The sequence below is a fragment of the Perca fluviatilis genome, chromosome 22 (assembly GCF_010015445.1).
Source record: "Perca fluviatilis chromosome 22, GENO_Pfluv_1.0, whole genome shotgun sequence".
In the NCBI taxonomy this organism is placed as follows: domain Eukaryota; kingdom Metazoa; phylum Chordata; class Actinopteri; order Perciformes; family Percidae; genus Perca; species Perca fluviatilis.
In genome coordinates, this window is record NC_053133.1 from 28,303,500 (window position 1) to 28,323,081 (window position 19,582).

The window sequence follows — 19,582 nt, forward strand, 5'->3', positions numbered from 1 at the left end:
TGGTGGTTAACAGTATTAAGCTCTGAGCTAGCTGCTAGGCTAATGTATGCAGTGTAAAGTGTAATGGTAAAACACTGCAGCTCTATGCTGTCCTCCTCAGCTGAGAATGGAGAAATCTTCCCTTCTGTGTATATTCAAACATTACCTGTAGATTTCATAAATACTGAAGCCTACAAATAATTCAATAATCAAACACAATAGAAATCCCCCATATATTTAATGCTGCCATATACTCCCTCTCTCTCTCTCTCTCCCTCTCTCTCTCACATGGAGCATCGTAAAGGGTGTATGACATTGCGACACCACGCTTCAGTCGTGTCGGCCAAATGGTTTGTGATCCGCTAATTAACACACAGAAGAAGAAGTTAATTTTTCCCACATTGATCTTTCACCCCCAGAGAAGACGGCTGGAGTCCATCTGGAGTTTAATGGTTATGTATTATAGTTTTTTGTTTTTTTTCGGGTTTAACTGATATAGAAAGTTTTGGCCCCTAAAGAGGTTTTAGCTGGCCAAAGGAATATCAAGAGCTCCAAAACGTCTGATTTTCAGCAGCCCCTCATCCACAGTTACTACTGTATGTGGCTGGCGCTGATTTGACTGATCTGAACGCTCTGATGTATAGAGCTGATGGTATCTCTGTTAGCAGAGTCAGACTGTACCGGACTCTCCAGGTGACCATGCTGCTCTGGGGACCGGGGGCGCTGCCGTCTATCAGTATTACACTGAGACAATATCATTTCCTGTAAAAATAAAAATGTCTCGTATGTCGCTGTTAAGTCCTTTTTTCCGTGTTTTGGTACAGGTCATGTTACCACCTGATGCGAGCCATATGGGAGGAGCCTCCACATGAAACTCTAAGTTCGGAGGTCTTTAGCAGCGTTGACCTGACTCCCTGAATAAGCTGCAGAGACGTGGTCTCTCTCCACCTCTCTGCTGAGCCCCGTTCACCTAACAGCATCAGTTCAACTGGATTTCACACTATGATGGTTACATTTACAATGAATCAGCTGTTCACATGCCTGCTGAACTGTAGGGACGGTCTGTTACACTACTGTAGGCCTACAGGCTATTCAACATCACTGACTATTTATTTATCAATATTTCTAAATAGAAAACATTACACTTGTTATGTTGTTATTGTTATTTTATGTGTAAGAGACACCAAACAATCCCCACTAGGGTAATTGGGTAAGTTGCAAACATTAGAATTGTGTTGATGTTGAACAAGTTAACAGCATCCAGTATAAAGAGCAGCAGAGACTTCAGTCCTGTTCAGACACCAAGTGGAGCGGCTGTGTAGAGCAGCCTGCTTCCTTTCAGCTCTCATGTTAACGTGTTGGAGTGAAGCTCACAGACCTGCAGAGACTTTGGCCATCAAGTCTGTTGACTCTGCAGATTTCACTGAAGTACACAGTGGAAATAAACTGCTGAGAGTCCTGAACGCATCATTACTGCAGAAACAGAGAGACGTTCACTGCTCACTTTAATGATGATTTACTGCTGTTGGGTTCAGAGAGAACAGTCTCTGATTGGCTGACTGTTCTCTCTCTCCTCTCACAGCTTCACTGACGAGGTTGGAGGTTTACAGAAAATACTGGATCTTTGCTTTGATACTAACTGGGTTTAGTTTGATACTGCTGAAACCAGCATGGACTGAATCCAACCCTCTACTGACCTCAGAGTCTCCAGTCTACAGTCTGGACTCTCCTTCAGATCACACAGCTGCTTCACGTCTGACTCCTTCAGGTAGTTGTCCCTCAGCTCCAGCTCTTTCAGATGGGAGGGGTTGGACTTCAGAGCTGAGACCAGAGCAGCACAGCTGATCTCTGACAAACCGCAGTAATACAATCTGAATAAAGAATAAATGAAGATAAAAATATAATTATAATCCAATCAGATGTATTGATGTTTAAATGTGTAGCTCAACATTACTATGTCCTAATCAATGACATTTCCCCTAAAATGAGTAGAAAGATTTTGTCATTGTGGATCATCATGTCAGCCAATAAAGGATCAATACTATATTCGTCCTCTAAACAGCTGTGTGTTCTGATTGATCAGACAGTTGTGAAAACACTGAAATTAACAGAAACAAATAAATATTTCTACTTCAGCAAGTAAACATTAGCAATTTAAAACCATATCTGACCAATTACCAACAATTATAAACATTAATTTACTTTAACAACTAACTGGACATTTTCTACAGTTTCTTTAACAAACACAAGTCTCTTGTGATTGCAGACTAGATATACTACAAGAAACTAAAATATGAACTAAAAGAACATTTATAACTTTATGGATGTAAGTTATTTTGTAAATGAATTCAAATTCAATTGTTATAAGTATTAGATCTATAATAGTAACAGAGAGTCAGTGAACTGACCCCAGAGTCTCCAGTCTACAGTTTGGTCTTTCCAGAAAACCACACAGCAGCTTCACTCCTGAATCCTTCAGCTCGTTGTTGCCACTCAGGTCCAGCTCTTTCAGATGGGAGGGGTTGGACTTCAGAGCTGAGACCAGAGCAGCACAGCTGATCTTTGACAAACCGCAGTATCTCAAACTGAATAAAGAATAAATGAAATAAAAATCTATTTAAAATCCAATCAGATGTGTTGATGTTATAAATGTGTAGCTCAACATTACTATGTCCTAATCAATGACATTTTCCCTAAAATGAGTAGAGGGATTTTGTCATTGTGGATCATCATCATGTCAGCCAATAAAGGATCAACACTATATTCATCCTCTAAACAGCTGTGTTGTGATTGATCAGACAGTTGTGAAAACACTGAAATTAACAGAAACAAATAAATATTTCTACTTCAGCAAGTAAACATTAGCAATTTAAAACCACATGTGACCATTTACCAGCAATTATAAACATTTATTTACTTAAACAATTAATTGGACATTTTCTAGAGCTGAGACCAGAGGAGCACAGCTGATCTTTGACAAACCGCACCAACCTAATCTGAAAACGAATAAATTAAGTAGATAAAAATCCATTTATAATCAGATATGTTGATATTTTAAATGTGTAGCTGATTTCTGACTAACTGCAGCTCCACAATCTGAATAAAGAATAAATGATGTAACTTTAGAAGACAATGTTCCTACTTGAAATCATTCAATGTTTAATAATCTTTTCAGAGCTGAAGAAGGTTTAGAAAACAGAAACACCTGAACACAACAGGATCAGGATAAAAACTGTAAAATACCAAAAAGTGAAAAAGAGGTCAAATTAATATTAATGACAACATGCTGCTACTTCAATAAAGACTTTTAAGTGAATTATTTAGTGTTATTCAGTTAAATTAAGGTTTTAAATCAGTAGCTCAACATTACTGTGCTGCATTGACTGAATTAGACGTGTTTACTAAATGCAATACATTTACAATAATTACACACAGTAATCTGTAATACTGACAGGTTAAACAGGATCATCTTATTAAGGCGAGACACGGCAGGCAAAAACAGTTTTTTTTTTTCACTGGTCAATTTTGAGATTTTGGGCTATTTGTCTTCAATAACAAGTATTCTTTCAGACTTGTAGTGAAAAAAAGTTCAAAATACACATTAAGGTCTTTATTTTATTACACTTTGTCTGTTTGCGTCGGTAGATTTCTCCTAAATTCAACAAAAGTTGGCATTCTAAATCATCTCAGTGTGCAGCCATAAAGTGGCTGAGTTAGAAAAGACTTAAATAAACTAAACTGGGTAAAAACCATTCCAGTCCATTTGAACAGGTAAGGATGAGGCTTGGTCTAAAACATTTTTCTTAAGACTCTTAACACTTTAGCCTCATATATATGAAGAATAACACCACCATTATCTTCCTCATCACTCACTGACGTTTTTCTAAACAGAAAAAAAACAGATTGCCCTGCTCTGCCTCTGATTGGCTAGTACTCGTTTCCATCTGGGTCAGAGCCAATTAGAAGCAGGATGTGGGTGGGAAAAAACTCTGCTGTCTCCTGTGTGTATGGGGAAAGGGGAGGGACAGAAGGACCAGAAGAAGGACTAACTACACTTTAGAAACAAGCCCAAAAAAACCACGACCCGTCGACTACCAATATTTGTAAGCGACTTTACAGAAAAACAAGCCCAAAGTCGTTTATAATAAGCGGACTTGGCAACACTGTCCGCAATCGCTGTCTGCCCCCTGTCATCAAATATACCGTTGGAAAGCTCTCTCTCTCCTCTACAATGCTGTCGGATCCAAATATGGTCATTTCCTTTTCATCAGCATCCAAAAGTAAAACGGGGATTTAACTCTACATGCGCAATCTCATTGGCTGATGCCAATTTCTGACAACGTGATTCGCTCAGAATCGTCACGTGACGCGCTCTGACATTTCCGCGGTAGTTCAGAAACTGTCGAAAATCACCTCTGAAAAGACGAAAACAGTTGTTATTAGCAAGAAGACACAGGGGATTACACACTGAGACAGCAGATGATGAAATGCCTTCACATAGTATGTTGATGTGTCAACTATTGTTCAGAAAACAGGAGTCTTCAGACAGCGGAGGTAATCAGACTGACTCTCTCTCTCTCTCTCTCTCAGCAGTTTACAGATATTCATGGCCTAGCTACATGTCATATATTAAATATGTAGGTGTCACATACATACTATTCTACTATAATTACTATACAAAACTAAACCAATCTGTAATTGTGGGATCCTAAGTGGTTGTGATTCCCTCAGGCTGTGGCAGGCAGATCCATATTTAGCTGTCAGTGGAGCTGCTGTCCCCTCTCCTAGGAGAACTACCAGCTTATCCTCTCCTAGGAGAACTACCAGCTTCTCTTCTCCTAGGACAACTACCAGCTTCTCTTCTCCTAGGACAACTACCAGCTTCTCTTCTCCTAGGAGAACTACCAGCTTCTCTTCTCCTAGGACAACTACCAGCTTCTCTTCTCCTAGGACAACTACCAGCTTCTCTTCTCCTAGGACAACTACCAGCTTCTCTTCTCCTAGGAGAACTACCAGCTTCTCTTCTCCTAGGAGAACTACCAGCTTCTCTTCTCCTAGGAGAACTACCAGCTTCTCTTCTTCTCTTCTCCTAGGAGAACTACCAGCTTCTCTTCTGGTGCTAACTTTGGCAAGTTTTATTTTTTTGGCTATTTTTCCAAGGTGTAAATCTCTTAGTGAAGATAGTTTTTCCCAGTGGAGGAGGAAGTGCATCTCTGTCTGACCCAGTTGGTGGTCACTGAGCCTGTCTCTCTCTCTGACCTGTCTGTCTGACCCAGTTGGTGGTCACTGAGCCTGTCTCTCTCTCTCTGACCTGTCTGTCTGACCCAGTTGGTGGTCACTGAGCCTGTCTCTCTCTCTCTGACCTGTCTGTCTGACCCAGTTGGTGGTCACTGAGCCTGTCTCTCTCTCTGACCTGTCTGTCTGACCCAGTTGGTGGTCACTGAGCCTGTCTCTCTCTCTCTGACCTGTCTGTCTGACCCAGTTGGTGGTCACTGAGCCTGTCTCTCTCTCTCTCTGACCTGTCTGTCTGACCCAGTTGGTGGTCACTGAGCCTGTCTCTCTCTCTCTGACCTGTCTGTCTGACCCAGTTGGTGGTCACTGAGCCTGTATTTAGTCAGGATCCGTCTCTTCTTCATATCTCTGACAGTGTGAAGATAATCTGTCAAATAAGAATTTAGTCTACTTTGTTTGCTTTCTCCAATGTTCTAAATATTGGTCTTTTGAATGATTCATAAGAAGCTCATCCCTGTGTATCACCGGATGTCCAGTGACAGTGCAGCATGGAGGCACTCAGAATGCCAACGCATGTCTCAACTTGGTCATATGGGCCCAACATCCAATACAAGTCTTTATGGGGAAAAGCAGGGTTGAGGCTGCATCTCAAAAGCCAATAGTGTCCATTCCACCAGTGCAAAGTTGAGCCTTAAGAGTGTAAGCACGGCCAAAAAAGTGAGACGACACCAGCAGGAGATGGAGGAGGACCCTACATATGGTACTGGCATGGATATGTAGACTGTAAACTAACTTGGGGGAACTAGGCTGTGTAATGGTTGAGTTCTGTCAGTTTGAAGTTAGTGATGTAATGGTCTTCCTATGAAGGCCATGTTGATGTGTTGTTTTGGATGTTATGATCAGTGATGGATGAAGCAATAATGAGTTTTGGATGTTAAACAGTGTGATACATGGATTGTACTTGGACCTAAAGTATATTTTGTCTGTAATTCATGGCTTTCAATAGAAATTAGTGGAATTTTGCCATAAAAATCTTTAAAGGCCGTTTTCTCAAAATGAGTTTTTTCTCACACTCTGCGTGACGGTTTTCCACTTCTGTAGCACCTATATACACCAAACTTTCCAGTCGAATTATTAACTACATTGTGAAGGTTTGTCCATAGGGATTTGTTGATATGTCATTCTTGGCCTGATTTATGTGACATTTTATGCCTAAAAATAGGGCGTAAATCTATTTTTTGAGGCTATTGGCAGTATTTTCTGATTTACTGGGTAACAGAAGGAGATAGTCATAATCCCCTTTGGTTAAATCTTTTCATTAAATATATCAACAAAATGCAAAAATAATTTTGAACCTTGTTTTCTTCAATGGTCAGATTCGTCATGTCAAAATATATGCAAATTAGCGCATATTTAATTAGATATAGCCTGATTAGCATATTTAAACATACAATGACAGAAAACTTGCAATACATTTTTTTCTCCTCTTCATGTGAGTAATCAACTGGTAAAGTTTCATGGTGATATCTGTAAGTTAAAAAGTTTACCCTATTCACCTGTAGTGTCTTGCCTTAAGAAACACAAGTCTCTTGTGACTGTAGACTAGATTCCCTACAAGAAACTAAAATATGAACAAAAAGAACATTTATAACTTTATGGATGTAAGTTATATACATATTAGTAACATATTAGATCTATAATAGTAACAGAGAGTCAGTGAACTGACCTCAGAGTCACCAGTCCACAGTTTGGTCTTTCCAGAAAACCACACAGCAGCTTCACTCCTGAATCCTTCAGCTCCTTGTTGTTACCCAGGTACAGCTGCATCAGATGGGAGGGGTTGGACTTCAGAGCTGAGACCAGAGCAGCACAGCTGATCTCTGACAAACCGCAACTCCACAATCTGAATAAAGAATAAATGATGTAACTTTAGAAGACAATGTTCCTGCTTTAAATCATTCAATGTTTAATAATCTTTTCAGAGCTGAAGAAGGTTTAGAAAACAGAAACACCCGAACACAACAGGATCAGGATAAAAACTGTAAAATATAAAAAGTGAAAAAGAGCTCTAATTAATATTAATGATAATATGCTGCCACTTCAATAAAGACTCTGGAGTGAATTATTTAGTGTTATTCAGTTATATTAATGTTTTAAATCTGTAGCTCAACATTACTCTGCTGCATTGACATGAATTAGACGTGTTTACTAAATGCAATACATTTACAATAATTACACACAGTAAGCTGTAATATTGACAGGTTAAACAGGATCATCTTATTAAAGTTTATTATAAATCAACATGTTTCATTGTCTTGTGAATGAAGTGTAGCTTATCTTCACTACCATCCTAATGTTTCAGGTAGAGATGAGTCTTCTGAACACATCTGCTCTTTAATTAGTTCACTTACTGTACAGCTCTAGAAAACACCACTATCCTCACATGGACACTAATCATAGAAACTAATCTAACAGTTCAAATCTGACTTTCCCTACATTCATAGTCAAGTCCATTTTATTTATACAGCCCAATATCACAGATGACAGATTTAGCTCAAGAGGCTTTCCAACCTGTACAGCATCCGACTCCCTCTGTCCTTAGTAAAGGTCCTAAAAGACCTCATCATACCTGTCATCATTCATAAGGCCATGCTAACTAAGTTACAGAGATATTTAACATCCTTAGTTGAGGTCAGAGTGACCAACCATGACAGCAGATCACAGGAAATGTTGGCTTTAAAAGTTCATCAGATATCAAACTGGTGAACTAATTCAAGTCAGAGACGCTACAAAGTTCTACTTGTTCTATTTACAATAATGTTTGAATGATTTGTTTCACTTAGTGTGTATGTGTGTGTGTGTGTTTGCAGGGCTCCAAAGTAATGGTTGCCCGGTTGCCCTTGTCAACCAGATTGAGTCAGTTGTCCCCTTTGGCAACCACCTGTTCAATATTTGTGTTTTTTTTTTAATATACAAAAAAAAATCTAAACTTTCAAAACTGGAAAATCTTATTTCAAAAGACGCCAGTATTTTATTTGGAAGTCTCCTTAAAGTTTAAACACTACGTTCTGGCTCAACACAACATTTCAGCTGTTGTGCGACCGCTTTCCACAAGCGTGTTTGCCGTGAAAAGATCCAGGCAACGCCACTTCCTGTTCACGCTAACGCTGCATGTTAAAATCTGGTTTCGGTGCCTCATTACGGAGCCTCCTAAATATCTGCGCTGCTCTCTGATGCTCCGAAACAGACGTTAGAGGAACAGAAGCATCGCTGCATGTCAACACGTTACACTTGGCAGTGAGTAACGTTAGCCTAGCGTTAGCTACAGTAATAACTGGATTAAACACGGTTAAAACGCTGACAGTTAAACGGTGTAAAGTGTGTCTGTATGTCACTGTAGAGGATTCCTACAGCGGGACGTCCAGCAGTCTGCTGATAAAGCTAGCTCTATGGTCACGGCTGTTGTCAGAGAAACCAAACAGACGGGAATAAATGTTGCGTTTACTTAAAACTGGTAAACCTCGAGAAAAAATTTGAGATGACTCTAAAAACTTAATTTGAACCAGTTTTAATGTCATCAGTTGTGAAGGGGATTTCACCTGATAAATATCAGCCTGATGTCTGCAGTTTAGTGTCACCATAGTCTCTTATAGCCAGACCCTCCTCCACAGCCCCGCGGACGAAGGTCTGGCTAGTCCACACAGCATTACTGGATGGGAGAGCAACATGCTCTGGTTTATTGGCATTTCTTTAAACCAATCACAATCATCGTGGGCGGGGCTAAGCTCCAGACGGAGCCACGGTGCCTCTGCTAAATAGTCTCAGGAAGGAACTTGTTTTGGTGGAACATGTGGACGTTCAAAAGTAGTTTTAGTCATGCAACAGAAAACTCAGATTGGACAGATAGTCTAGCTAGCTGTCTGGATTTACCCTGCAGAGATCTGAGGAGCAGTTACCCATAGTCCTCACAAATCAGCCGGAGGTTAGAACGCCAACACAGAGACAGAGGAAGGAGACGGACATCCGGTCGAAATAAAGGACATAAGGCGGAATTTTCCGGCAGCATTCCCTGGAAGTAGAAGGTCGAGGATATAGACTAGCTATATATACCAGACTAGTCAGAGAACAATACACCTTTAATTATTTTAGTTGATTTATTAGGACCAGAGCACCGACAGCATCGGTAGGAGAAGGCTGATTATTTCCACAAACAAACTGTTGTACACTTTGGCTGAAAAGGGAGGAGTGGAAGTTAATGTTAATGAGAGAGGGAGAGAGAGTGAGAGAGGGAGAGAGAGGGAGAGAGAGGGAGAGAGAGGGAGAGAGAGAAACAGAGACAGAGTGAGAGAGTGAGAGAGAGGGAGAGATAGAGGGAGAGAGACCGAGAGTGAGTGAGACAGAGTGCTGATCTGTGTATGTGTTGCGTGTGTGTGTGTGTGTGTGTGTGTGTGTGTGTGTGTGTGTGTGTGTGTGTGTGTGTGTGTGTGTGTTAGGTTAGTGTGTAAAAGAGAAAGCAAAGCCCACTTTAGAGAAAGAAAAGTCTCTTGGGATCTTGATTTGGGAGGAGATGATAAGAACCAATGGTCTGGTTGACTCAGGACTCTGACCTCACTGAGACCAGAGGAGAACAGCTGATCTCTGACAGACCACAGCTCTCACATCTGAAGAAAGATACAAATCTATTTATAATCCAATCAGATGTGTTGATGTTTTAAATGTGTAGCTCAACATTACTATGTCCTAATCAATGATCTTTCCCTAAAATGAGTATTGTTTAAAATGAGTTATTAGTTCTATGTGCAGAGCAGTTTTAATATTAACCCTTGTGTTGTATTCATGTCAACCATGAAAAAAACACTTTTGTTGTCTCAATGTTTCAGTCACTGTTACATAAAGTTTATTATTTTACATTTTAGTGTTTTTAGTCACTTTTTTTCAACATTTTAATCACTTTTCATGATTTTTTTCCCGCTTTTTCCCAATGTTCTTCTTACGTTTTTAATGTGTTGACGCTTTTTTGTGTTATTGTTTTTTTCATTGTTTTTTTGTTAATGTTTTGGCGTGTTTTTTTCTTTTTTTAAGGTTACATTGTGTAAGAATTTCTCCCATCTAGTGTTGAGATCAGGCAGGGAGGGACTGATTGTCCCACCTGTAGCCAGTTGTCTAATCAAGCGCTCCCTTTTAAAGCAGTAGCGAGACGGAGCGGGGGGGGTTTAGCCGACACTGAGAAGTGAAGCCGCTGACACTGAGAGGAAAAGGACTGTCATGGTGAGAGAGACTGAACAGGGGGAGTTTGGACATTCTCCACTGAGAGCCTTGGGCCATGTGGGAGCCAATGAACTCTGGGAGATCTGTCACCACCATCTGCTCCGTCTATGTGAAGTGGGCCAATGAAGAGCTGTGGAAGACATTCCTTCCCGCGTGGGGGGTGTCCTGTGTAACCAGAGGTCCTCAGCAGCAGAGCTGCTCCAGCCGTCTATCAGCCGTGGTTGTTGGAGTGCATGTCGGAGAGTGGCGTGGACGCTTCACACCACGAGGGGGCACGCCCCCACGGACCGGAGAGGAAAGAAAAGGAGATGCAGCGGTCAGAGGATCAGTAACTAGTTGGGATCTGGTGTGGGCCTCCAAAGCTGCTCCAGTGGTCACTCTTTTTTCTGATGACGCCGCTCTCTCGCTCTTTTCAATCTCCGTTTTCTTATTCTGGGCAAGAAGAAGAAGAAGAAGAAGAAGAAGAAGAAGAAGAAGAAGAAGAAGAAGAAGAAGAAGACTCCTGTTCCTGAAATTTGGATTTTGAATACGTGTGGTCCTCCGTGTTTCCTTCAAACTTGCCACTGGGGCCGGGAAGCTACGATACCCATTAGCAGCATTAGTAGCATTAGCAGCATTAGCAGCATTAGCAGCATTAGCAGCATTAGCAGCATTAGCAGCATTAGTAGCATTAGCAGCATTAGCAGCATTAGCAGCATTAGCAGCATTAGCAGCAGCTGTGAGTCTAAAACGTGAAAGGCGGACCAGTATGTCCTGTATGTCCCTTACAGGCTAATGTATTTCTAGATATATGGAGCATGACTATGGAGCGTCTACCCCAGTTCATCCAAGAGAAAATATAAAATTTAAAGCCAATAGGAATACTTGGAATTGATGGTGGTGATTAATATTCATAAAAAAGGACGAGTTGGTGAAGGGTAACTCAGAGTTTGATAATGAACAACTACAAACCTTACACAATCTGGCTTTAAAGATTATTTTTGGGGCATTTTCGGCCTTTATTTTGACAGGACAGATGAAGACATTAAAGGAGAGAGGGGGGATGGCATGCAGCAAAGGGCCGCAGGTCAGAGACTAACCCGGCCCGCTGGGTCGAGGACTAAACCTCTATATATGGGCGCCGCTCTACCAGCTGAGCTATCTGGGCGCCCTTTGGAGTGTTTTTTTTTTTTACATTTTCGGCGCTTTATTGACGTCCAGTATTTTCTGATATAAAAAAACTTTGAAAACAGGTCAAAATTGACCCGAGGACAACATGAGTTTTAATATTAATGCTATCATGTTTTCATTTCTTTCCACATATATTTCAAAAAAGAAGTATTACATGAAACAAATGTACTTTTGTGACTTTAATTTCATCCCTCTGACTCTTAAAATGTAAACTGTGTAATTAGGGCCGGAGCGCCGACAGCGGCGAAGGCCCTATTGAAACTGAAGGAATTATTATTTTCTGCAAAGTAATTGCCTTTTTGAGGGGCTTAACATATTCAAAAACTCACCAAATTTGGCAGTCGCCTCAAGTCTGGTGAAAAATGTACGTATTTTAAGGGTTTCGCGATTAGGCACACAAAAATGGCTCGCTAGCGCCCCCTAGAAAGTTAAAAAAATTGAGCCCCTGCAGTGCGTTTAATGTAGACTCACGAAACTTGGTTTAAAAGAATTTAACATTGTCCAACTGGCTCGAAACTTTTCAGGATTCATAAGAGTCCGACCCTGAGGACAAATAAAGGCCGATATTTACTTAACGTCAATAGCGCCCCCCTAGTGGCAACAGGAAGTAGGCCTAAAAGTCAAGGTGCTATACTTTAACGAACTCCTCCTAGAGATTTCATCCGATGGACTTCAAACTTGGTCTGTACCATCCCAACACCTTAACGATGAAAAGTTATTAAAAGAAAAACTTTTCGGTCAGACGGTGGGCGTACGGCCATTTTGAATGTTTAGCGATAAAAAAGAAATTGTTGTAACTTGAGTATACGTCATTTATTCGCCCGAAATTTCACGATTGACAAGGGTCCAGGCCTGAGGACACCTACAGGCCAAAATTGACTTTTGGTCATAGCGCCCCCCGCTGGCAACAGGAAATGCGCCTTATATGACAAACATCATCCGATTTGCATGAAACTCAGAATGTGTGGTCTACATGTGATACTGAGCCGGCCCCTATAATATGACCACGCCCACTTACTCAGGCCACGCCCCCTTTCATAACATTTGAACCGTTTAAGGTAGAGTCTTGTGTGAGGTATCGTTGAACTCAGCAGAGACTTCCTTCTTCATAGGTGATGGTTTGGCCCACCCCCTATGTTTAGGCCACGCCCCCTTTTATGATTAATGAGCCGTTTGATGTAGACCCTTGTGTGACATATCATTGAACTCAGCAGAGATTTCCTTCTTCATTGGTGATGTTTTGACCCGCCCCCTATGCTTTAGCCACGCCCCTTTTCACAGCTAATGAACCGTATGACGTTGAGTCTTGTGTGAGGTATCGTTGAACTCGGCAGTGAGTTCCCTTTTCATTGGTGACGATTTGCTGCGTCTGAGTTTCGCGCAAATGCACGGTCGCAAGGAGCGGCGTCCGCCGGTGTACCCGACGCGTGCAGATGCGCGAGGGCCCGTCCATCGCTGCTCGCAGCTTTAATTTAGGTTAGAATTAAAGCAAATTGACAAATGTAAATAAATGAAAAAGACTTTATATAATAAAAAATAAACTAAGTAAAGACAGAAACATGGACAGCACTTCTGCTGCTCTCATTTCAAACCACAGACTGAGGCTATCTTCATCACCACTGTCATCTTCATCACCACCCAGCTGACTGACTGAGAGCTCTCTTCATCCTCAGTCATCTTTAGAACTGATCAGATGTGCACTGAGCAAAGAGAGATGCAGCTTCTCTTCATCTGAAATGTAATCTATTACCTCCCCGTACTAACATGTCTGCAGTGCATCATTTAGGATCCTGTTTACTGTCAGAACACAAAGTGACATCACTTCCTGACAGGAAGCATCAGACACATGTTGAGGTATCCCCTGTTGTTGGTGACAGATCAGAATAAAGAGACTTCAAACATCTGCATTTGGAAACATGATTCACTCTCTGCTCCTTTAACGTGTGTGTGTGTGTGTGTGTGTGTGTGTGTGTGTGTGTGTGTCTATATGTATGTGTGTGTGTGTGTGTGTGTGTGTGTGTGTCTCTATGTGTGTGTGTGTGTGTGTGTCTATATGTATGTGTGTCTCTGTGTGTATGTTTGTGTGTGCGTTTGTGTGTGTTTGTGTGTGTGTGTGTGTCTCTATGTGTGTGTGTGTTAGGGCTTTGACTCCGAACTTCGATATTCAAATATAATTTGAATATACATATATATAAAATAAAAGGATATTCTAACGAATATTAGGCAGCCCTTAATATTCAAACCTGTTGGGTATTATTTTTTTGTAATTGTGTTTGCTGTAAACGTTGTTTTCAATTCAGATTCCGAGGCATTTTCACACCTGGTGAAGTTGTGAATCGTGAGCTCATTAGCAAGGCTATTATTGGTCATCTTGGCTCCTGTAGGCAACGTTAGCATCCTGGTTAGCGTCTATTTACCAAAACAATGGCCGCGCCAACATCTACAACAACCACGCCTGAGGAGGAGTTAGAAATCTACACTCCTGACTATTTGAAAAGCAACGTGTGGCGCTACTTTGGGTTCCCAAAGAAACAGGGAAAAATCACGAGTAAGGACAAAGCGACATGTAAAATATGTAGGACCAAACTCACATACCTCGTGACGACCAGCAACTTGAGAGCCCACCTGTCAACACTACATCCCGGCAAGCTGGAAAAGGAGGAGGGGGAGGGATTGGGGGCGAGGCAGGCCAGAATCGACTCCATGCTATCGCCTTCACGAGGCGACAGATTTGCTGACACGGTTCGTTTACGAAGATATGAGGCCCATTAACGTGATCTATGGGAGTGGGTTTCAAGCTTTCGTCCACGAGCTAGAGCCAAGATTACAAATCCCCTGCTACAGGACCATGAATGGTAAAATAACGAAGCTGTACGACACAACCAAAGGTGGCATAAGGGAAATGCTGCGTGGAGAGAAACTCACACTGACCACTGATGGGTGGAGTTCTTTGGCTACTGAGTCCTATGTTACGGTCACAGCCCATTTCATCGACGAGGAGATGGGAGATGAGGAATGTCGTACTGGACACGTCTGAGCTTCAAACCGCTCACACAGCAGCGAATGTCTCCACATGCATCGACAGTGTTTTACGAGAGTTCCGCGTGGAGCGCGAGTCTGTGCTTGCCATCACAACAGACAATGCGACCAACTACGTAATGCTGTAGAGAGGTACTTGGGGATCACGGATATCCCGTGCATGGCTCACACAATTAACCTGGCAGCGAGAAAAGGGCTTGCAGAGCGTTCCGTTGCAACAACAGTCAGTCGCCTGAAGGCTGCCGCTCAGCATTTCAAGCATTCCCCTACAGACAGCTACCTCCTGGAGTCCAAGCAGAAACTCCTTGGTCTCAAACCAATCCAGCTCATCAACGACTGCCCCACCAGCTGGAATAGTACCTACGATACGATCTGTCGGGCAGCTGATCAACAAGCCGCTGTTGCAGCGGTGATAATGGAGAAGAAACTCAGCCATCTGGAGCTCAGCAGTGTGGAGTGGACCCTGATGGAGAAGGTCAGTAACGTTGGCTAATTATGTTGGGTCTAATAATATTATGTCCCTAATGTTGTTAACATTACTGTTTGCAAACGTAGTAACACATAAGCCGAGTTAACGTTAGCTAAGCTAAGTTTGTGTTTTGTGTAACGTTAAGTGGCACATAGCCTAACTGTGCTTACTAGCTAGCATGTTAGCTAGCTATCTAAGGTAGTGGCGCTAGGATAAGCTTGTTATTAATTGTGTGTTTGTCCCGCAGGTGAAAGACATGTTGAAGGCGTTCAAAGTAGCCACCCAGGCGCTGTCAACAGAAAACTACCCAACAGCATCAGCGGTCCTCCCCCTACAGTGTGTGCTTCTGACACAACTCAAGCCCTCCACCGATGACCCGGCAGGACTGAAAGAGATGAAAACAATGATGTCAACTGATCTGAAGGCGCGATATGGCCCCGACAAAGATACATTCTTGCTACTGAACACAGCCAGCTACCTCGACCCGCGTTTTCACCGGCTGGTTCATTTAGAACAAGAGTCACGGCAGGCAGTGCGAGATAAGGTTCAGAGGGAGCTTGCAGAGCTCATCGAGGAGACCGGCGAAGAGGAAGGCCAAGATGAGAACGCCATGACTACGGAGCTACAGAAGCGCAAGGAAAAGAATGCTCTGATGGGGGACCTCTTTGGGGATGTGTACTGCCAAAACTTGGCAGGAGGTAAGGGACTGTTGGTTATTTATTTAAGGGGTCACTGGAGGAGTTTCAGGACCTTTCGTCAACTAATTTCATTGCCACTAATAATTTTTCTATGACCCTCCTGATTTGGAAAAAAGGCATGACCTTCCCCTAATAATTTATGATACCTTCTGTACTGGTTTGCATTTGGCAAATCTATACAGAATCCCATTATTTTTTTACAGCAATGACGTACGTGACTAAACCTCTGCATTCTCATCTGATGCATCCTACTCCTCTGTTATGGTGGGCGGGGGCATTTCAGTAGATTTACTCACTAAGGTTGTTGGGGAAACACAATAAGCATGGAAACTAAATGCACACTTCCTGCATTACTGAATTACTTCAAATACTAAGTTACTCCTCTAGTATTACAACTAACTATCTATAACTAGTATTCACATGAAATAAAACAATAAAACATTGAGACCATTCACCAAAGCACACATGGGTAATAATCAATCGCCAATCGCGGCACGGCTATCTTGGAACGCAATAGACAGACAGTGGCGGAATAATTCAACTAAAATGTAACAGTGAACAATCAGTGTTCGACCTACAGTCTGTTGACATGCCTCTACAAACGCAGGGCAATAACTCCATAAAACGTTAATAGCCTACACGTTAAGAAAAAATGTTGCCGTAATTCAATGACACGAAAAAAAAAAGTAATCCACAGCGATCAGTAGATCCACAAATAGAGTCAGGCATATACGCGTCACATTCACCAGCCAGCTCCAAACAGGTGAATGAGGCCTCTCCACTTCACCGTTTAAACAAAGTGGAATAAACGTAGAAAAGTCCAAATCTACACAAAAGCGCAAGGTGACATCAAATGTGTATACATGGCATTTAGGAAACCTTTATGGCAACGTTGGCATGGCAAGATGTCCAGTGCAACAGTCATTTTCGGGTTTTGCATCCTGCTGCTCCCATCGTCAGCCAGGTAGGCTAATATTATTTTTACTAAAGCAGTATATGAAATCAGATGTATTACCTGCCACCATTTAGTTGTTTTGTGTTATTTAAAATATTTATAAAATATCTGGTCATCATGCCAAACAATTATTCCACTCATTTTTTAAACAATGCAATTACCCGTTTCAGCCTCCAGGGTGGGCAGTGGTCCTCTTGCCCCCAGCAAACTCCATGTATGCGGTCAGACCCATCTGCTAGGGTGCTGATGGCGGGGCCGAGACTACTACATGGAAAAATATGCACCAAACAAGCCACTTGAAATGTTGTTCTTTTCATGAATACAAAAGTTGGGTGACGCCCCCCTCCCAGGGTAAAAAATGTTGGGCGACCCTCCCCCCAGCAAAGAATAAAAAGCGAAAAAATCTGTTAATGGGCCGTAATGGTTGGTAGGATGTGCTGGTTTTGAATAGGTCTACCAAATAAGGCCTACCTTTATTTATTTTGTCTGTTCAGTACTTAGCCTGACTGGCTCATTGTTATTTATTTTTGATAAGCGTGGATAAAACCTGTGGAAAGCATACTGTTTGTGTTTAAACCAGGGTCTGACTTACAATGAAAAGATTGTCGTGACGGTGTGTTTTTCTTCTGAAAACATAATTGCCTGCCCATTGACATACATACACTGCCCTCTGGTGGACACCGGGCACAACATATACAACGTACGTTTGATACCAATATAGGTCTTACTGAAGGCATTAAATGGTCAAAATATTTTTAATAAATAATCAAATATATTCAAATATTTATTAAAAATAAATTAATAAACAAAACGAACTTCGAATATGATTTTGGGGCAAAAGTCAAAGCCCTAGTGTGTATGTGTGTCTCTATGTGTGTGTGTATGTGTCTGTGTCTATATTAGGGATGCAAATTATCGATTAATTCATTAATCATTAGTTGACTGACTTTATCGATTGATTAACGATTAATTGATACGCGGCTTTATTCCTGAGAATGTAAATTTCTGACGGTATCAATAGTGTCTTTAACATAAAGAGCAAAATATTGCTTATATACTGAATACAAATGCATGTTATATTGCTCAGTTGATGTTTTATTGTACCAGTTGGGATACGGTACAGATAATGGCATTTATGTAGTTTAACAAAATAAATTATGCACAGCCTGGTTGAGATTGTCAGCTAAATTATCAGCTGTAGGTCTCTCTAACGTGAGAAGCATTGCTGACTTTACCTGCAGTCGTTTCCAATGTAGTGGCAAGTGATTGTTATGTAACTCTCTGTAGTCAGTGCCGTCCAACAATCCGTCGTCAGAGCCACATTAGCCACGGCTAACTGTGTTTTTAGCTCAGCCTTTTTGTTTTTGTAGCGTGCTTCCAAGTGGGTAGTAATGGTCGCCGCGAAAGGGATATTATATCCTGGCTCCATGTAGTGTAATAACTCCGAAATCCCCATCCCCCAGTGGTGCTAATTGGCATCATATCTTTTTCGATCATGTCGCGAAATCCTCTGAGTAATGCCCTCCGCTTTCCTGTGGTCACAGACTCGCCTTCCCACCACAGCAGCGATTGTAGGTTGTGAAGGCGACAGACTTCTCGCTGCAACATGGCTGCATGCAAGTTATGAAGGTGGTATCTTAGCGAACTTCGTAGAGCTGCTGAACTTAAACGTAAAACCGCCAGAGTTTACATTGGCCGTCTTTTGTCATCATTAATTAATTTGAAAAGCTCCCACACCGCTCGTTTTGACCGCCTCAAGTTTGTGTCGGGTCTCGTCACCGCGGAATCTCGTGTTACGTTCAATTAGGCCTACGTCCTGTGGAAAACTGTCTTAGATTGCAATGTTCAGTTAACCGACGATTAATTTAATTTAATCGAGTAAATTCTTAACAACAATTAATCGATAGTCGATTAACTGTTTACATCCCTGGTCTATATGTATGTAGGTGTGTGTATATGTGTGTGTGTGTCTCTTTATGTGTGTGTGTGTGTCTATATGTATGTAGGTGTGTGTCTCTATGTTTGTGTGTGTGTGTGTGTGTGTGTGTATGTGTGTCTCTGTGTATGTGTGTGTCTGTGTGTGTGTGCTTGTCTCTGTGTATGTGTGTGTGTGTGTGTGTTTGTGTGTGTCTCTTTTGTGTGTGTTGTGTGTGTGTGTGTGTGTGTGTGTGTGTGTGTGTGTGTGTCTATATGTATTGTGTCTCTGTGTATGTGTGTGTCTGTGTGTGTGTTTGTCTCTGTGTATGTGTGTGTGTGTTGTGTTTGTGTGTGTTGTTCTATGTGTGTGTGTTGTTTGTGTGTGTGTTTATGTTTTTGTGTGTGTGTGTGTCTATATGTATGTGTGTCTCTTGTTGTGTGTGTGTGTGTGTGTGTGCTTTGTCTCAGTGTATGTGTGTGTGTGTGTGTGTGTGTGTGTCTGTGTGTGTGTGTGTGTGTGTCTCTATGTGTGTGTTTTGTGCGTGTTTGTCTGTGTGTGTGTGTCTGTGTGTGTTGGTGTGTTTATATGTATGTGTGTGTGTGTTTGTGTGTGTGTGTGTGTCTATATGTGTGTGTGTGTGTGTGTGTCTCTGTTTGTGTGTGCGTGTGTTTGTGTGTCTCTATGTTTGTGTGTGTGTGTGTTTCTATATGTTTGTGTGTGTGTGTGTGTGTTTGTTTGTGTGTGTGTGTGTGTCTATATGTATCTTTGTGTGTGTGTTTGTTTGTGTGTGTCTATGTGTGTGTGTGTGTGTGGGTTTGTGTGTCTGTGTGTGTTTGTTTTTGTGTGTGTGTGTC

At 41.7% G+C, this 19,582-nt stretch overlaps 2 protein-coding genes and 1 pseudogene across 2 annotated transcripts in view; 1 reads left to right on the plus strand and 2 right to left on the minus strand.

The window, feature by feature from the left end:
- LOC120552569 (NLR family CARD domain-containing protein 3-like) overlaps nt 1-19,582 on the minus strand; it is a 1,238,648-nt gene that overhangs the window by 1,045,127 nt on the left and 173,939 nt on the right. The window lies entirely within an intron of this gene.
- LOC120552576 overlaps nt 1-19,582 on the plus strand; it is a 501,282-nt pseudogene that overhangs the window by 126,799 nt on the left and 354,901 nt on the right.
- LOC120552567 (NACHT, LRR and PYD domains-containing protein 12-like) overlaps nt 1-19,582 on the minus strand; it is a 52,314-nt gene that overhangs the window by 166 nt on the left and 32,566 nt on the right. The window contains exons 10-12 of the mRNA XM_039790736.1: nt 6,938-7,114; nt 2,388-2,564; nt 1,677-1,850 (exon numbers count right to left, since the gene is read on the minus strand). Coding sequence (XP_039646670.1) covers nt 1,677-1,850; nt 2,388-2,564; nt 6,938-7,114 — 528 coding nt within the window. The remainder of the gene's footprint in view (nt 1-1,676; nt 1,851-2,387; nt 2,565-6,937; nt 7,115-19,582) is intronic.